The 17,299-nt window shown below is 37.3% G+C and overlaps 1 protein-coding gene across 1 annotated transcript in view; it reads left to right on the top strand.

Annotated features, from left to right (window-relative positions):
* Nucleotides 1–3,791: 3,791 nt before the first annotated feature.
* The window catches only part of tfap2d (transcription factor AP-2 delta (activating enhancer binding protein 2 delta)), an 89,845-nt gene continuing 76,337 nt past the window's right edge, over nucleotides 3,792–17,299 (top strand). The window contains exons 1-3 of the mRNA XM_078213671.1: nucleotides 3,792–3,830; nucleotides 4,216–4,713; nucleotides 7,571–7,631. Of these exons, the coding sequence (XP_078069797.1) occupies nucleotides 3,792–3,830; nucleotides 4,216–4,713; nucleotides 7,571–7,631 (598 nt within the window). The remainder of the gene's footprint in view (nucleotides 3,831–4,215; nucleotides 4,714–7,570; nucleotides 7,632–17,299) is intronic.

Genomic DNA, 17,299 nt, shown 5'->3' with positions numbered 1-17,299 from the left:
GTAAACATGTTTCACGGGTTCTGTTGTACAAAACAATGAAATCTGCATATTGATTTGCATAGTTAGTATAGAAATAACATTCTCGATTTATAGTACATGGCTCCAGAATTACTATCTACTGTAAAACAAGATTGCCATGGCGGTAACCCTGGTAACACTCGTTGCCTTTTTTAAAATCTAAAGCTTACTTTTATGGGCAGGTTGCGAATGTTTCCTTTTGAACAATTTTTGAAATGTGGCGATCAACAAATGGCATCTAGTGCCTATAATCATCCGAGTTTACAGTTTTACACAGCATCCATATGCGGCACGTTTCTTTTAATCCCTGCATCCATACAAAAGCAACATGACTAAGACTATTCACACGGTAACTGCTACACGTCTGGAGCCATTCAATATACACAAAGAACTATATATTTCAGTTCATCTATTAGTACAAGGGGGGGTCATCAAAATAACAACAGATGGAACATAACATTTGACCATTACGGTGCATATGGTACAACTGATAGGTCTGACTTGTGCAAGATTGAATTTCCTTCCGTTTAAGTACGCAGTGTGCCCGCCAAATTTAAAACGTCTCTGACACAGCAGACTGTATTGGTGATGAGATGCGTTGCTGAAGGATGTAATTATCTCTTCAGACGATCTGCCGTTTATTAAAAGACACAATTAAGCCTGAATCTGAGCACAGATTAAGTAGTAATTAAGACTTGAAAAAAATTCACAAATTAGGCAAAAACCGCAAATACAATATTCTTATGGTAGCGTCAGACTTAACTACATACTTCTTACAAACTCGCTACAATTGGGGATTGAAGATTTTCCTGCAATTGTGCAAAAGTGAAATACACTAGAGTACATTGCTCGTCAATAGTAAAATTAAATCCAAATAGTATTTTTTCAGAACAATTCAAATTGGCGACTACACATTACGACTTTCAATCTAAACTGGCATATATATTCTAGTCAAATGTTAACTCTATCATCATATGCATTGGAGGTAAATTACAAATTTACAAAATGGTGAATAATTTATTGTAACCAAATGGTTAACTTGCTAATCTATATTGTTAACGGAATTTTACACTGTTACAAGACAGACTGGTTATATTGTCATCTTGTAATGACATTTCTGAAATTTGTCTTTTTGAGATTATCTGACAGACGCTTTGACCGAGATTATGGATACTTAAAATCAATTTCAGAGCCGCTGCCTTTGTTGTGAAAATACCTGAGGGGAAGAATCTGCATGAGTAAATTGACAAGAACTGAAACTTTTTTTCAGAAGGGAAATGCAAATGTTTGATGTGCCCTACACTACATAATTTTCAGGTACAGGCGAACCAACACCACATATTACCAGACGTTCAAATCTCAATTAATCTTTCATTGAATTCTTATATACCCATACTGACACCTGGCAAGAACTGCTTCAGTTATATTGTTTAAAGTATTGACTTGCTTTCTCTGATTTTTTAAGTATTATTAATGTTAATCGCATCTATCAGTAAGGGCGCAAGTCAATTACCTCTACAAGATGTCTGAGGTTAACTGGACTAATATTGCAAGGTGTATGCAGAAGCAACACGGTGGTGTGAAGTAGCAGAGAAGTGAGTACAATTTCACTTAAACAAAATGACATGAATATATACAGATAAACAATAGCGAAGGAAGTGAAGCGATATAGCAGAAAGTAAATATTTTGTTTAAAACGCACACACTGTAGCATTATATGCGTGGAAGTAACTTCATGAGTGCCTAACGGTGAAATACATATTTGCTAAACAATAATGTATACACGGTAAAGCAATAATGAGTTAATGATGAAACTGCCCCCTTTCTCTGTCAGAATCTCTCTTATTTTGATTGTTTCTTCTCTATGTGGAGAAGATTATACATACATTCAACAGAGCTAATGTAATGTTGAAGGAGAAGAAACTGACCTTTTTCCACGCCTGGGTGATCACACTTGGACTTCACACAATGGAGGTAAATAGCAGTCGTGTGCCTTTGTCGATTTGTACAAAGGAAAAGGGGCCAGGGTGACAACTCTGGTTAATCTGCATGAGCAAAGACGAATGGTCTGGCAGACCCCCACACCAAAAACTTGGTTTTTATTATTCCACAGAGTTCAATGTTAAATCGCCTGCTGCTCGTTAAAACACAATATCCCATTTCTGAGCCTTGCATAGGCTCTATTTAATAACTATCAGGAAACAGGATATGCACATTGTCCTCTTGAACCTGTCCCAGCCTTCTAGCAGAGTGCATGTTATTTTCAGTACAAATTTATCAATGAAAATTAGATGATAGGAAGATAATTTGTACATACATGTCGGGTGAAAAGCCTGACTCATAAATTAACCAAAATGGGATATATTGTTGGAGGGCAGAATTTGTGATTAAAAAGTGTTTTATTTTAGTTTAATTGTAGAAGAGGTTATATTAGTAACTTATCCTTAAAACAGACACATGTCCCGAGCAGAATAAGCACCCCTCAATCACCCATGCAGTGAAATATTCTAATCTAGAGATTGTAAAATGTATCTCCCTCGTGCGGCAGTTACGGAAACAGTAAAAATAGTGGGCTATTTAATAACCACGTCATCAGAGATGGGAGTGTCGATCCGTCCAATTACTCTGTTCACACACAGTAATAAGAAAGGACATCGTTTTCATTTTATTGTAATATCATTTGATATATTCAAGTCGGAAAACTTCCTGCAAGTTGACCGAAGCCTTCCTAAAATGTGAATGATACAACACTTAATCCAATCACACAGAAATGCTAACCACCACAAGCATTATTAGCAGTATTAAAATATAAAAAAAGTGGAGTTGAATTATAATTGTAAGGCGTGTTAAAGATTATGAAAATTGAGATAAATCTGAAATATCTATTTTAATAAGAACGAGTACCATAGGCTAGATATAAAGCATCAGTAATAATATATATCCTGTCCATTACCATGTGAGAAAATCAATCAAAGTCAACAAAGTTGCAACACTCCTGGGTTTCGACTTGGTTATAATATTTTCCTTTATTTATAAAATAAAACCGTTTAATACTTGCTTTAAAACTAAGAAACGCAGGGTTTTGCTTGAAAACAAAATTACCAAGCTTTTCTTTAAAAAAATATCGAAGCCATTATGTAGTGAAACAACTCTAGATGTGTCACACTCATCCGCATCATTAACAAAATTGGGCGCTTTCGTTATAAAATCAGAGTAGCCACATCACTCTCAGAATAAAGCCGATTTAATAATGCCAGCATTTTTTGTTTGGTTTATCGCGGGTGAAATCTCTACTCACTTTAAGCAGGTATGCCAGAGATCCGACAAAAGATCACTCCTTGCCTGATGCCTTCGAAAATTGCAATAAAGGCTGACAAGATTTGGTATCGCAGATCCACCGTTACCGGAAAAAAGCACGAAAAACTCCCCAGTACAATTAACAAGTTACAGCAAGCTCGGCTGTGATGAGGAGAAGATACAATATTTATTCCGCGTCTCCTGGGATGCAACGCTTCTGTCTATTGTCTTCCCAGTTCAATGCTGATGCTTAATTTTCAAAACTTATATATTACCAAGGGACCTACGCCATCAGTTAAGAAAAAAAAAACCGACAAGTACAAAATGTGATACAGGGTGTTGCTTTTGTGCAGAGGAAACGTTATTTCGCCTGGAATAGACGGATTCTTCCGGGGTGTAGAGAGGGAATATCATTTTGGGGGCAAATTAAGTGTTTTTATTAACTTGCTCGCACTGAACCTCTCTTTGGATTGAACATGTCAACAACGTTCCCGGGTCTGGTCCATGATACCGAGGTATTTTGATTATGCTGATGATTTTTAATTACATTTCTGAAGCTGTTGCAATCAATTAAAAGTTACTTTTCCTGGCTTTAAGAACGAATTTATTCGTTATGACATCTGTCGCGAGAGTGGCATTCGTTACACTGCAACAGTTGCCATAATGAAAAAAAAATGTTATCCCTAAAAAGATGGAAAGTTAAGTAGCCAGATTTAGATAAAGCACCGTGTGTTGTTTGAAGCGATTTGAACGTTTTCCATTGGTAATGGATAGGTTTAAGACGTTGTATTTTCTCGAAGGCTTTAGTGTTTGAGCGATTGAGTGGATTGATCGCACTTTTGTACCTGGAAGGTATAAGAAATGACAAACCAGATTTGTTTGCTATTTTCTTTTTCTCAGATGCGTCATGATGGATCAAACAGCTATCGTCTGATGCAGCTGGGATGTCTGGAATCAGTGGCAAATTCTACAGTTGCCTATTCATCCTCATCCCCTTTAACCTACTCGGCGAATGGAACCGATTTTACTTCACCTTATTTTTCCACCAACCACCAGTACACCCCTCTCCACCACCAGTCCTTCCACTATGATTTCCAGCACAGCCACCCGGCAGTCAACCCAGATGCCTACTCATTGAATAGCCTCCACCATACCCAACAATACTACCAACAGATCCATCACGGGGAGCCTGCAGACTTTATCAATCTTCACAATGCCCGGACTCTCAAGTCCTCTTGCCTGGATGAGCAGAGGCGAGAGCTGGGCTGCCTGGAAGCTTACCGCCGACATGACCTGTCTCTTATGAGCCATGGCTCCCAATATAGCATGCTCCCAGACCAGAGACTTCTGCCAGGTCCAAATCTAGGGCTGCCTCCTCCAGGATCTGATGACATACAGGTAAAATTAGAATTGGTACTAATAATCTAGCGGTTACAAAATGCCCAATAAGAAAATATGGATTCGTTTTTTCTTCCTCGCAACTTCAATGTCCGCTTTATATTGTCACCCCTAATCCCTCCAACAAAATAGAGAAATGAATTAGTCAGTAATCTTTGTCTGCTCTTGGAGCAGAGCAAACAAAGATTGCGGCAATGAAGCCAAAGTTACTCACAACCAATGGAACTGGCCGGTACAGTGCAAGGCGACATTTCATTATTGTTGATACATTGCCAGTATCGCTGTCCGAACCTTGAACAAAAGATAATACTGTAACTTTAAAAAAGTTTGTATTTGATACCCCATAAGCAACCGTGATTTCTCTGTCAAAGAAGGACACTTAGAACCATTGACATCCAATGGTGGAGAATACAAACAGAACAGAAATAAGTAAGCAGCCGCAATGTGACGAACATAATTGTATAGCTGTTACTATCTGGTCATTTTAAAAATCTTTTGTTTTTAAATATCAGCTGCTCCGAAGTTCCTTAAAAAGAACTGAAGTGCAGCTGCCCAATGTATATTCAGCTAGCATATTTTATATATTTACCTATAACTTACAAATAAAATATGCTAACTGTTCGATGGACATTCGTTGCTGCGTAGCGTGTCCTCCAACCGCTCCGAGGAACTTTCCGAATCTATCAGGATAAATAGAAATAAAATAGTTTGACGGCAAGAAAATCACATTAAGATGAAATTAAACGCACTCCAGCGTGGTTTCAAAATGAAGATTAGAATGAAAGATCGGTTTTGGAGAAATATTTATTTCGGGAAATAATTCAATCAATTTCTTTATTTAAAAAAACAACTTTTTTAGACAAAATTTCCGAGTCTATAGTTTGGCACTGATTTATTTTCAAATTGCTGAACGCCAGAAACGAGCTACAATTTATAATTTTATATTTTTAAAAATTGTATTTCTCATTGGCAACATATAAACATTATACTCACGTTAAATTCCGCATACATTTCTTATTTCCCGTTTTCAGGACTGATGATCCTTATGCTTTTTAGAAAAATGATAATTTCAGTACAAATTGGATTTTGAATAATGCTGTCCGATATCTCGCCCGCCGCAGTGCTGTGTGCTTGTCCCTCTAAGACACGGTATATCTCAGCACACTCTGTAATTTAAAAAAAAACTTATCTCCTGGATCAGGAAGGACATTAAGACGATTAATGCACGTAAAACGTGACTTTCTCCCTTAGTTTATTAAAGCTCGGGCAAGAAATTAAAGGACAGACTATCAGACCGAAAACAGAGCAGAGTTGTGGCCCCATTTAGAGAGTTCTCAAATTGGGGCTGGGAAAATCTTAATTCAATGCAACCGCATTCTGCTCAAGTAAACCCCCCCTTTATGTTTTTTTTCCCACTTTACTCAGCACGTCTGGTGCTGAATTTTATACGTGTACATTTTTGGTGCTTTTTCTGCTCACAAAGCGTGGTGTTTTTAGAAAAAGGATTAGGGAATTTGCAAGCCAGAAACAATAAGTAAATGCAATGCGCGGGAGCACCGTAGTTTATCCAATTTTCGACTTTATGTCACACATCTATTTACTTATGCAACGTCATCTGACCAGACTAGTTATTTCCTTTCTTTTTTGAAAAGAGTATGTGTTTAAAAAAAGAGAAGGACCGAATGAAACATCCATTGAAAAAAACGGATATGTCTGTTACCCGGCTAAGTTTTGTTCCTTGTGTAAATTCTGTGTTAAAACAAAAACCTCCTGTATTTTTTTTTACTGACGGCCCAGCAGCCGAAAACGTCGGTTTCCAATTTTCTGTCGGCTCCCCGGTCAATTGGTGCTGAACTCAGATTGACTAGAGCCTGCTTAAACAGTTGAACAGATGCAAACGCTCTTTCGGCAGTGGATGCATCTTTGAGCTCCCTAAAAAGATTTGTTCTGCCAAACAAAAGAAACTGTCACACCTTTTCCCCGTCACGAGTTTAATTTATGCTTGATCCAGGAGTTTTTTTTTATATTGATTTTATAATCACTTTAACCCCCAGAACATAAGAAAACGGGCTGCGAGTTTCTAAAGGTTTACAAGAGCGCGTCAATCGAGCTAAAATAGGAGAGAGCAAGGCAAATTCGAGCGGTCTTTAGTATGCGACACCTCTCTCAGAATTCTTTTCAAACTTCTCCATGGATTAAAAAGACCAAGGAGCTTTATTTTTTTTGTAGATAAATTGGAAATCCGTGCGTAAACAAAATAAATGTTTATCATTAATATATACATAGTAATGGGAAAAGTAATTCCAGCCAGAACCGTAAAATCAGTTCAAGTTTCCGTGGATTTATTGATCTGGCTGTGATCTGAGCGTTAACGCCCCTGCACTAATTGTACTTTTGGTGAAGGGGGTGGTGGGGGGGAGGGTGGGGGGAGGACATTTCACAGAATTAAAATGCTTCATCTGGCTCAAGGATTCGAACAAATATTGTACATTGTGCTAAACAGGCGGCCTGGGAAGCAATAGAGGTAGCAATGCTGACCAAAAACACATTTGCTGTATGTTTTCCATAACGGTGTATTTACCAGGAAGTTTTCCCGGTTAATGAGACATATGATGAATCTTCTATAATCGCGTTGAGGCCAGATGTTTGTGCTATATATGGGTATGCAAAAGACCAAATAGGGAAAAAATTGATTTTGTTGCAGAAAAACCCGATTAGATTATTAAAACCGGCTCCTGGAAGGGGAAATGAGACAATGGCAAAATAAACGCATGTCTGCGAACTTTTGATGAAATGGTAGAATGTTCATTTTTTAAATTGTAGCTTCCTTATCTCGTATTTGTGTTTTGATTTATAGAACTCAGTAGAGGCACAATGTGGATTAGTTTTAAACGGCCAAGGCGGAGTAATACGGAGAGGTAAGTCATCTGTCTCATTATTTCTTCGGCTTGTGACACGATAGCGATGTCATAACATTTTTTTTCAGAAGTGAGCCGGCCTTCATATGGGTGCAAACCGCACTGTCTGGTATCAGTCCTTAAATGTACTGTTGGACACGGGTAGTCGGGTGTCAGACGGAGTAGAGAGAACGGGGAAACACCACAATACGCGCTGTGATCTTGATCAATTCTGCTGTGTGTACGATTTGCCCAGATTCTGAGAAATGAAACCGGAACCAATAATGTTATAAAGCTAAAAATCCGATCAGGCACAATTTGAATAACTACTGGAGATTATTGCAGAACTGATAACAGCCCTTTTTTGTCTGCACACGCGTGTGTGTTGCTTTCGAATTCACTCGGCTGATATTGAATACTCGGTGACCCAGTTGGGAACATCACCTGACATTTAGTTCTGGTACATTTCTTCAAACAACTGGAGTTGTGAGATAGCACATGGCCCTACTTATAGAAAAAAAGATTTAAACATATAAGGTCAGACAGGAACAAACGGTCTAAAATGCAGTTGATTGTTGCTGCTATACAAAGGTATTAATTAAACTTTCAGGACACATTCCGCTCGATTCTGCCATTGTGAGGCACCAGATAATGTTCCCGATATGTACATATATCAGTGATCAAAAATTCAAGTTCTTTGGAATATATTAAACGTACAGGAACACGAGTCAGAATTTATGATCGAGTGATGTTCCCTGTTTCTGAGTACCTCCTATAAATGACTCAAGTTCCCCATTGCCCATCCACGTTGGACACCTTTCAGAACCTAACCGCGAATATGGCAGCAATTGGCTTTCTGCATTTCCGTCGTTTCGGTGGCTTGGAAGGATGTCCAGTTACAAATAAGTTAAAACAAATTAACATGTATACAAATTAAGATAGTTCGGTTTATCAATTTAAACAGGAAATATGAACAACCCCAGAACCGCATTATTCCATTATTTGAAATAATTCTGCTGTACATCATAACCGCAGCGGATTTGTGGATTGCATGTATGTTTCCCTTTGAGAGATGAAAGTTTCTAGCTTATGTTTCTTGGGGGAACCTTAGAAAAAATATTTGCAATCCCCAAGTACTTTTTTTTTTAAAAGCCAGCTGCAGTACTTAGAAATGTCATGAAATCTACGTGCAAGTCAGTAGAATTATATTCCCCGTGTAATTGGCAATTTTAATTTAGTTTTGAGCCTTTCCATAAAGAAGGCTGGAGATTTGCTGATACTGAGAAGTTTATGACACGTTGCCCAGATAAGAAGTTTAAATCTACAAAATGACTTCTTGTTTTCAAAAGCGTCCGTTGAAAGTAGATAGAACATGTTTAAATGATTAATATTTATTTGAAAAAGCACCTCATTATGTAATATGCAGTGTAATATGAAATAGCAAGACCTTCACAATGCTTAAAATAATCATCATTGGTTACAGCGATTATTAGCCCTAATAAGGTATACTTCGCTTTGTAGACATTTGGCGCATTGATTTTTCATTGCAATGACCATTCTTTTGCAAGTACTTTATCAGATTTTCCGGTCTTTCACGGCTGAAATGCCTCTTCGTGACATGTGCAAATTAATTACTATTATTCTCAAAATGAATCATGTTATTTATGCTGATTTATAATGTTGTTGTCTGAAAGTGTTCAGAAATATGACAGGACAAAATAAGACCAGTTGGTGCTGAAAACAGCTCCATTCGCTTTCATCCTTACTCACATCAGGCACTATAACATATTTACCAGTGAAAATGTTATATTGGCCAATGCTCCGTATTTTGTTTTATTGAAGCCAGTGTATTATTTTCAGTGTATTAAAAACAAAGCATATAAATCGGCGGGAGGCAAAACGTGATTTTGCTTCGAGCCCCTTGCCACAAAATGTGAATTCAAATCGCTTATCAATTCTAAACGCCCCTACTTTAATCGTGTGCGTGTTAGCGTTGTGTTTATCTTAGTTGAAACATTGGATATAATATTTAGAATAGGCGCCGTGAATCTTGAATTCGCATCCTCTTAATGTTTTCATGAGAACTGTTATGATGTTGGCCAAGAAGTTGTTAGTCAACCTTAATAGTTTTGTTTGCAATCGAGCAGACTAATCTTTTGGCTTTCTTTCTTTGGGCTATTGGACTATGGTATATGATAATAAATAAGTAATCATTCCTTAAAGGCCGGCGAGTCTGGGTGATATTTATCTTGAATTCCTAAAAGCTGCTTTAAGGGGAAGGGAGAATGCTAATGATCTCACACATCAATGCCAGGAATCGCTGACTCCCTTTGGAGTTGCCTTTCTGAGGCTGGGGAATATGATTCTGTTTGAAGCACCTATCCACTCTGGTGCCCCACAGCACAACTGGTGTTCCTTCTATCCACAAAAGACATAACCTTCTGAGTTGGAAAATCACACAGGTGTCTTGCGGATATCAGCGCCTCCCAGGATTCTTTATTGGCTCGCACGTTGGAAGTGTTGAAAGTCCACTCTGTAATCCAGAAGAAGCAGGATGGAGTTTGGGGGATGGATGGGGCAGGCTGTGGTATTGTAGCAGTCTGGGAAAGAAACCACAACTATGTAAAATGCACTTATGCTGCGTCCATCAATGTTTGAAATGAATTTGACCTAGTGACTCCTGCAACACACATGAAGAGTACTGAAAGTTATGGGAGTACTTGGTCAAATTTTGGATCTTACCTAGCATGTGCATTCCTGATCCAAGACCCACATAAAGGTAGGTGGGAGACTGAGTGACTATTGCTCACAAAAGTGGAGTGAGTGACTGTTGCTCACTGTCACCTATCCAGTTTATTGTCGATCAGAGGTTTTGTGTTTTGTTGTGAGGCCTTAGACCATAACTCCATATCCCCCGTGGGCTGAGTGGTAAAGTTCCCATGGCACAATACAAAAAGAACACGAGATTGTTTAAGGATGGCATAGAGAATATTTATCCCTCAGCCAGCATCACTAAAACATATTATCTAGTCATTATCTTAGTATTGTTTGTCGGATGCTGCTGCATGTAAATTATCTGGCATATTTCCTACATTACGACAGTGATCACACTTCAAAAGTTGTTAATCGGTTGTAAAGGGCTTTGGGGCATTCTGAGGTCAGAAAAGGTGCCATATAAATTCAAGTGCTTTTCATCGGTGATATGTTCGATGGCGTCACAAGGAATCATGTTGGAATCTTGTCCTGGGTACTTTGGAAAGAAAGGTTGTGCTTCTTGCTGGGCATGATCTGAAATTAAGTAACCAATGAGATAAGTAGTGCCGTGGATGTTGTATATTTGGACTTTCTGAAAGCATTTGATATGGTGCCACATGGCAGCTTGTTAAGCAAATTAGAAATGTTTGGGATTGATGGGCCCTTGGCAACATGGATTAGAAGTTGGCTAAGTGATAGAAAACAGAGGTAGGTATAGATGGGCATATCTCAGACTGGACACAAAGTGATGTTCCTCAGAGATCAGTGTTGGGACGCTTGCTTTTTCTGATTTATAGAAATGATTTAGAAATAGGTGTTGAGGGCAACATCTCTAAATTTGTAGGTGATACTAAGCTCAGGAGGACAGTGAATTGTGAGGATGACACTGAGTGACTTCAGGGGGTATTGACAAGTTAGCCAAATGGGCAGACACCTGGTAGATGAATTTCAATACAGCAGAGTGAAATGTGAAGTAATGCATTTTGGTAGAAGAAATATGAGGAGACAATATAGGCTCAATGGTACAACTTTGAGGGGAGTACAGGAGTAGAGAGACTTTGGGGTTCAAGTGCATAACTCTTTGAAGGTGGCCAGGCAAGTTGAAGTAGTTGTTATGAAGGCTTATAGGTTCCCTATGTTTATAAAAGAGGCATAGAGTAAAAAACAAGGAAGTGATGTAACACCTCTACAAATTATTGGTCAGACCACATTTGGAGTATTGTGTTCAGTTCTGGACACCTTATTTAAGGAAAGATGTTAAAGTGCAAAGGAGATTTACTAGAATGATGGCAAAAATGAGGAATTCTAGATACAGGGAAAGATTAGAGACATTTGGCTTATTCTCCCTGGAGCAGAGAAGATTAAGAAGTGACCTTATTGAGGTGTTCAAAATTATGAACAATTTTGACAGGGTAAAGAAGGATATTCTGTTTTGACTAGTTGGTATGTCAGTGATTAGGGGGTCACAATTTCAAGATGGTCAGCAAGAGAGGTAGGAGTGAGGTGAGGAAAAATTTCTTTACTCGGAGAGTTGTTGGGATTTTGAATGCGCTGCCTGGGAAAGTCATGGAGGCGGATTCCATAGGAGGTTTCAAAAGAGAACTGGATACATATTTGAAAGTGATGAATTTAGAGGGCTACGGAGATAAGGCTAACTTGGATAGCTCTTTCAGGAGCTGGTGAAGAAATGATGGGCTGAATGGTCTCCTTCCAGATTATAAAATTCTATGATTCTATGATTTTATGATTTGATTATTCTGTTAGGTTCCTGGGTTCATTATTATTCCTCTGTGTCTCAAGTATTGATTGAAAATACAAGAGGCATTTATTCCAGTGTTTACCCATAATTGTCCACTTGTGGTGGATGCCAACTTTAGCATGAATACAATTCTTTGGGACTATACTGAAGATGGGTGAAGTACATTCTAATCTTTCTCTTCTCTTATCAAGACAGAAAAGTTACAAAGCAGGTTAAGTTTGTGGTACATAAGACTTGCGTCCAAATGATTCTCCTTCATCCGTCATTATTACTGGTCATGCAACTGGCCCATGCATGAAGTTCATAACTAAACCAAGATATAGATCTTTGGTTAAAAAATGAGAAACAGTCACATGGACGGAGGGTTCTAGTCTCAACTAACTCAGCACCCTGACACAGTTTGCAGTATCTAAACCTTAGCAATTGTACACCTGAACTGAAGTTAACCGAGGTTAACTTAGGTGTGGTGTTTTCCTACAGAGCACAAGTGCACTTTCCATATGGATAAAACATGTGAGAAAATCACCATCATGCTTAAAAGTCTCCAACTAATGTAGAATCCAACAATGTGGATTTCCAATTATTTGGATTAAAGGTCTTTTGAGATAACAAGGTTCGTCTGCAGTTATCAGGCATGTGACTGTAATCATAGAATCCCTACAATGCAGAAGGACGCCATTCAGCCCATTGAGTCTGCACCGACTCTCCAACAGAGCATCTCACCCAGGCCCTGTCCCCATAACTCCACGTATTTAATTTGCTAATCCCCCTAATTTACACATCGTAGGACACTAAGGGGTAACGCGCAGGAGCGCGGTGACTTTTTGCAAGCTGTGCCCAGCATATCTTCTAATTCCATCTTTTGCTCTCATTCTATGCTTCTAAAACTTTATTCTAATTCTTTTAAACTCTCTCTTTGACTGTATCCCTACATTCTGCACTCTCTCCTTTCCTTCCCTTTGTACGGTATGTTTTGTCCGTTTAGCGCACAAGAAACAATACTTTTCATTGTATACTAATACATGTGAATAATAAATCAAATCAAATTTAACATCGATCCACCTAACCTGCACATCTTTGGACCATGGGAGGAAACCGGAGAACCCGGAGGAAACCCACGCAGACGCAGGGAGAATGTGCACACCCCTAAAGCCAGAATTGAACCCGTGTCCCTGGCCCTGTGAGGCAGCAGTGCTAATCACTGTGCCATCATCAAGCCTTGACATCCAGGCCCTGACATCCAGCTGACTATGAAAAAAGATTTCTTGCTTCTGTCATTGTTCTATTGAATAAAATTGAATGGGAAATATGATACTTGAATTAATAAATTAAGAGAAACTGAAACTGTTTCCTCAAGACATTGTCTTACTTTTCTTCACTTACTTCTGGACACCTGTCCCCAGTTATTACATATAGACTTAGCACATAAAGCCATAAGGTTCAAAAAGAATCACTTCTCCATCTTGGAAGTGCCTATCTTATGTTAGTTTCTATTGAAGAAATGTTGAATTGATATTTCTCCAAGCTTGTTTTATTTGAGATGTTACTTTTCCACAGTGTAATTTTGAAAATAAACTTTTACACTTATTCCAAATCTATATTTTAAAAGTAAAGACTTGGTATTATTGTGGTATAGCACTGATGCTGAAATCCCTTTGCTATCACTTTCAGTTAATGGTGTGCAGTGTTTAGCCTGAAGCTCCACTCTCCCAACCATCAGAACCAATAATCTTTACATTGCATAGTGCCCCAGTATCGATAGCTTCTCTTGCCTGGGGCATTTGCTTTGATATGTTAATATTTTTGAGTACCAAATTCAGTAGAGATCATATTAATGTTGTTCATACGGACTGGTGCTTCACTTAGATGAATATTCAGATCTCCTGTTTTCAAAAGAAAACCATCCCCTATTTACTGAAGTCGCATCCTTTCTGATCACCCTTGGTACTAACAATTCATCTCAACTTTCTAAAACCCTAACTGATCAGGCTTAAGATTGGATCTTTAATTAAGAAAGGTGCTTTTGTTTTAAATTTCAGAAATTAAACTTGACAGCAGATGTATTTTGAAGGCATATTGCTATTGTACAGCCATAAGGGATGTTAGGTGGTCTATACTCCAATATTTTTGCTATAAGGGTAACAAAGTGACATTTGGTCCATGTGTTTTTTCTAAATCTTGATGGCAAACTCCTAAAAAAGCTCCTGATTCGCCTTGTGATCATTCAGGCTTGCTGCCCCAGGCAAATTCAGCAGCTTAAACACTACTATAGCCCCTGGGCCATGCAAAAAGGACCAGACTGCCGGCAATAGCACTTTTCGATTGCTCTTGGCAACATAAAATACAAACTACTTTGAATCAAAACATTTTTGGAATTAATATGAGTTGAACCCCGCTTGCTACTCTGCACTTTATGAGAGTCTGGTTTGTGAAATCATTCCAAGCATGGATTTTACGCCTAGTCATGGAATCATGCCAGATCAAATCTAATTTCAAACTTGTACCATTTATAATTCAACAACACTTGTTAAACCCAGAGTATTTTTTTTCATTTTGTTCAGTTTTCTCCCTTTCAAAGGAAGAACCCACATCTGGTTTTATTTACAAGGTATAATTTCACTTTTACCAGCAAACATTCATCAACGTTTCCCTTCTTTTCTATTTCACAATGTATGTACAAAGTTGCAATATGCAATTTTTTTCAAGTTTAAAAATTTGGAATACAGTTTTTCAAAAGCAGTTTTATTTTATGTGTTACTTCATTCTACAAGGCCTCATGTTTAAGCATTGCATGATATTGGCTGACTTTCCAATATGTGGCAGGGAGACGTGCAATTCAAGGAGTTAGCCCTTTTACTCAACAACCCAAGAAACTAAGAATTAAGAAAACAATGACTCTTATTTAAATGTTTGATTTGGAAGCTATTAAATATGGTGATGCATTTCCAAAGACTTTGGACACTTGGATGATAAAAAACATTTGCCTTACTTTCAATTCCCATTGCATACTCTGTTCCAATCGTTAGATCAGGATGAATCACAATAATTTTCTCAAAATATATTTAACATCCGGGCCTAAATGTACCAACCATTCGATGCACATATCAGTTTTCTCAATGTGCTGATATGTGTTTGAGTACCCAGGCTTTAAGGGTAATCTGTGGAAGATTGGTTAATTAATTAATTAGTATCGATATAGAAGTTTGTTTTCTTCATTAATTTTTCATTCAGTATATTTGTAAATTAATGCATGGGACCCAAATTTACCAAAAATAATATTGAAAAAGAGCATTAAATTATAAATTTCATTACAAGAAACCCTTGAAAAAATTAACTTGATTATACTTTTATAAAGGCATTACACCATAGTTTGATGTATGTGTGAGAGCAAGAGAACACTACCAAAATGAATGAAATGTTAATGACATTTGTGATCAATAGACGTAAGACCATTGCAATCCCATTTAAAAAGCAGAGCCATATGTATTTTTAAAATTATGTGCAGGTATATAAAAAATGTTTATAAGCAAAGTGATCGTCATTTTTAATAAGTCATACCTGGGTGGCCTGTTTTGTATATGGGTTTGTACATGCATTACATACATGTCCATGCATGTCTGTAGACTGTCAGGAATAATACTAATGGAAACCTTTAATCTCTAAACAAGTTAATTACACAGAATGAAAAATACATGATCGGAAGAATTTTGTAGCAACTACAATGTGCATATAAATGCTTTAAAAATTAATGTGTTTACTACATTGCTAAACTTAGTGACCAGAGAAAATATTCCCCCAAAGAGATTTGAACCGCTGGATAGATTATCTAGTTTTAACAAACATCAGAATTTATAAGAGAGTCTAGAATTAGTTAAGAGAAATTAAACATCAGTTCAATATTCATTGCTTTAAAGCTGAAGATGAAAAGGAATAAATTAAAATTTAAAATAAAATGTTTGCTGCCATCTTAACTTTGAATTTTAGAATTTTTTATTTGCATGGGAATGTTTAACTAAAGAGTCTAATTCTATCTTTTTTTTCAAATGACATTTTCCCTCCCAGATTAACTGGACTGCTTCAACATTGCAGTAACACTTAAGTCAACTTTACAAATGTAATCTGGTATGCCTCATATGTTCCATACACGATAGATGTTTATAAATGTTGTGATCTAATTTATAGAAATGAAATTATTGTCACTTTTTTGACATTTTCTTTTGAAACACAAAGCAGTATTTCTTTAATACAAGGCTGGGATAAGACTTCTCTTGGTAGGGTTTATTACCAATATCAAAATGACACCAACGATACTTCTGATTGTTATCCCAAATGAAATCATAAATAGAGACTTTGAGATGTTGTCATAATTTTCTTTAAAATTTCCTTTTGTTGTTGAAGACGTTACTAACATATACAAGTCAGAGGAAATATTTTTTGAGTATTTTTAAGGCAGAGCTAGGCAGATTCTTGATAAGAAAAGGGGTGAAAGATTACTGGGGATAGGCGGGAATGTAGAGTTGAGGTTGCAATCAGATCAGCCATGATCTTATTGAATGGTGGAGAAGGTTCGAGAGGCTGAGTAGCCTACATCTGCTCTTAATTCATATGTTCCTTCAGCTTTTAAATCGATCAGTTTCTAAAACCATTACATCTATACATTGTCAATGCTCTGTTATGTTAAGCTGCCAGGATCCACCAAATGGCATTCTGCTGTTGTTAACACTGGATTGTATTTTACATTTTTGGGTGGGACTACTGTAACATACATGGATAGTTCATATTGATGAACAAGCACAGATTTATTTCCAACAAGTTTTATTTAAAAAGAGATGCATGAAAAAGAGGATGCTGCATTTTATATATTATCAGAATGGTCCAATCTACATAACTTCATAAATGCATTAAAACATTGACATTTCAATTATCATTTTCTCTATTGAAAATTGGTTTTATTTTTTAGAAGCAAGAGTAATGATATCGCATTATATTGCTTCAATATGTCACAGACTTAAGCTGGAATGGAGAAATTGGTTAACACACTGTCCCATTATATTCAAGTCCTTGAGTTCAACTCTAACCAAGGCTGAATTCAGCCTTAACAATATTTAAATGTGGGGCATCCATAACCCTTTAGCATAGAAAATTTGAAAGATTTGAAACCACTTGGGTGAAAAAT

This window comes from Mustelus asterias, chromosome 5 (assembly GCF_964213995.1).
Source record: "Mustelus asterias chromosome 5, sMusAst1.hap1.1, whole genome shotgun sequence".
In the NCBI taxonomy this organism is placed as follows: domain Eukaryota; kingdom Metazoa; phylum Chordata; class Chondrichthyes; order Carcharhiniformes; family Triakidae; genus Mustelus; species Mustelus asterias.
This window is presented reverse-complemented; position numbering and strand designations above follow the sequence as displayed.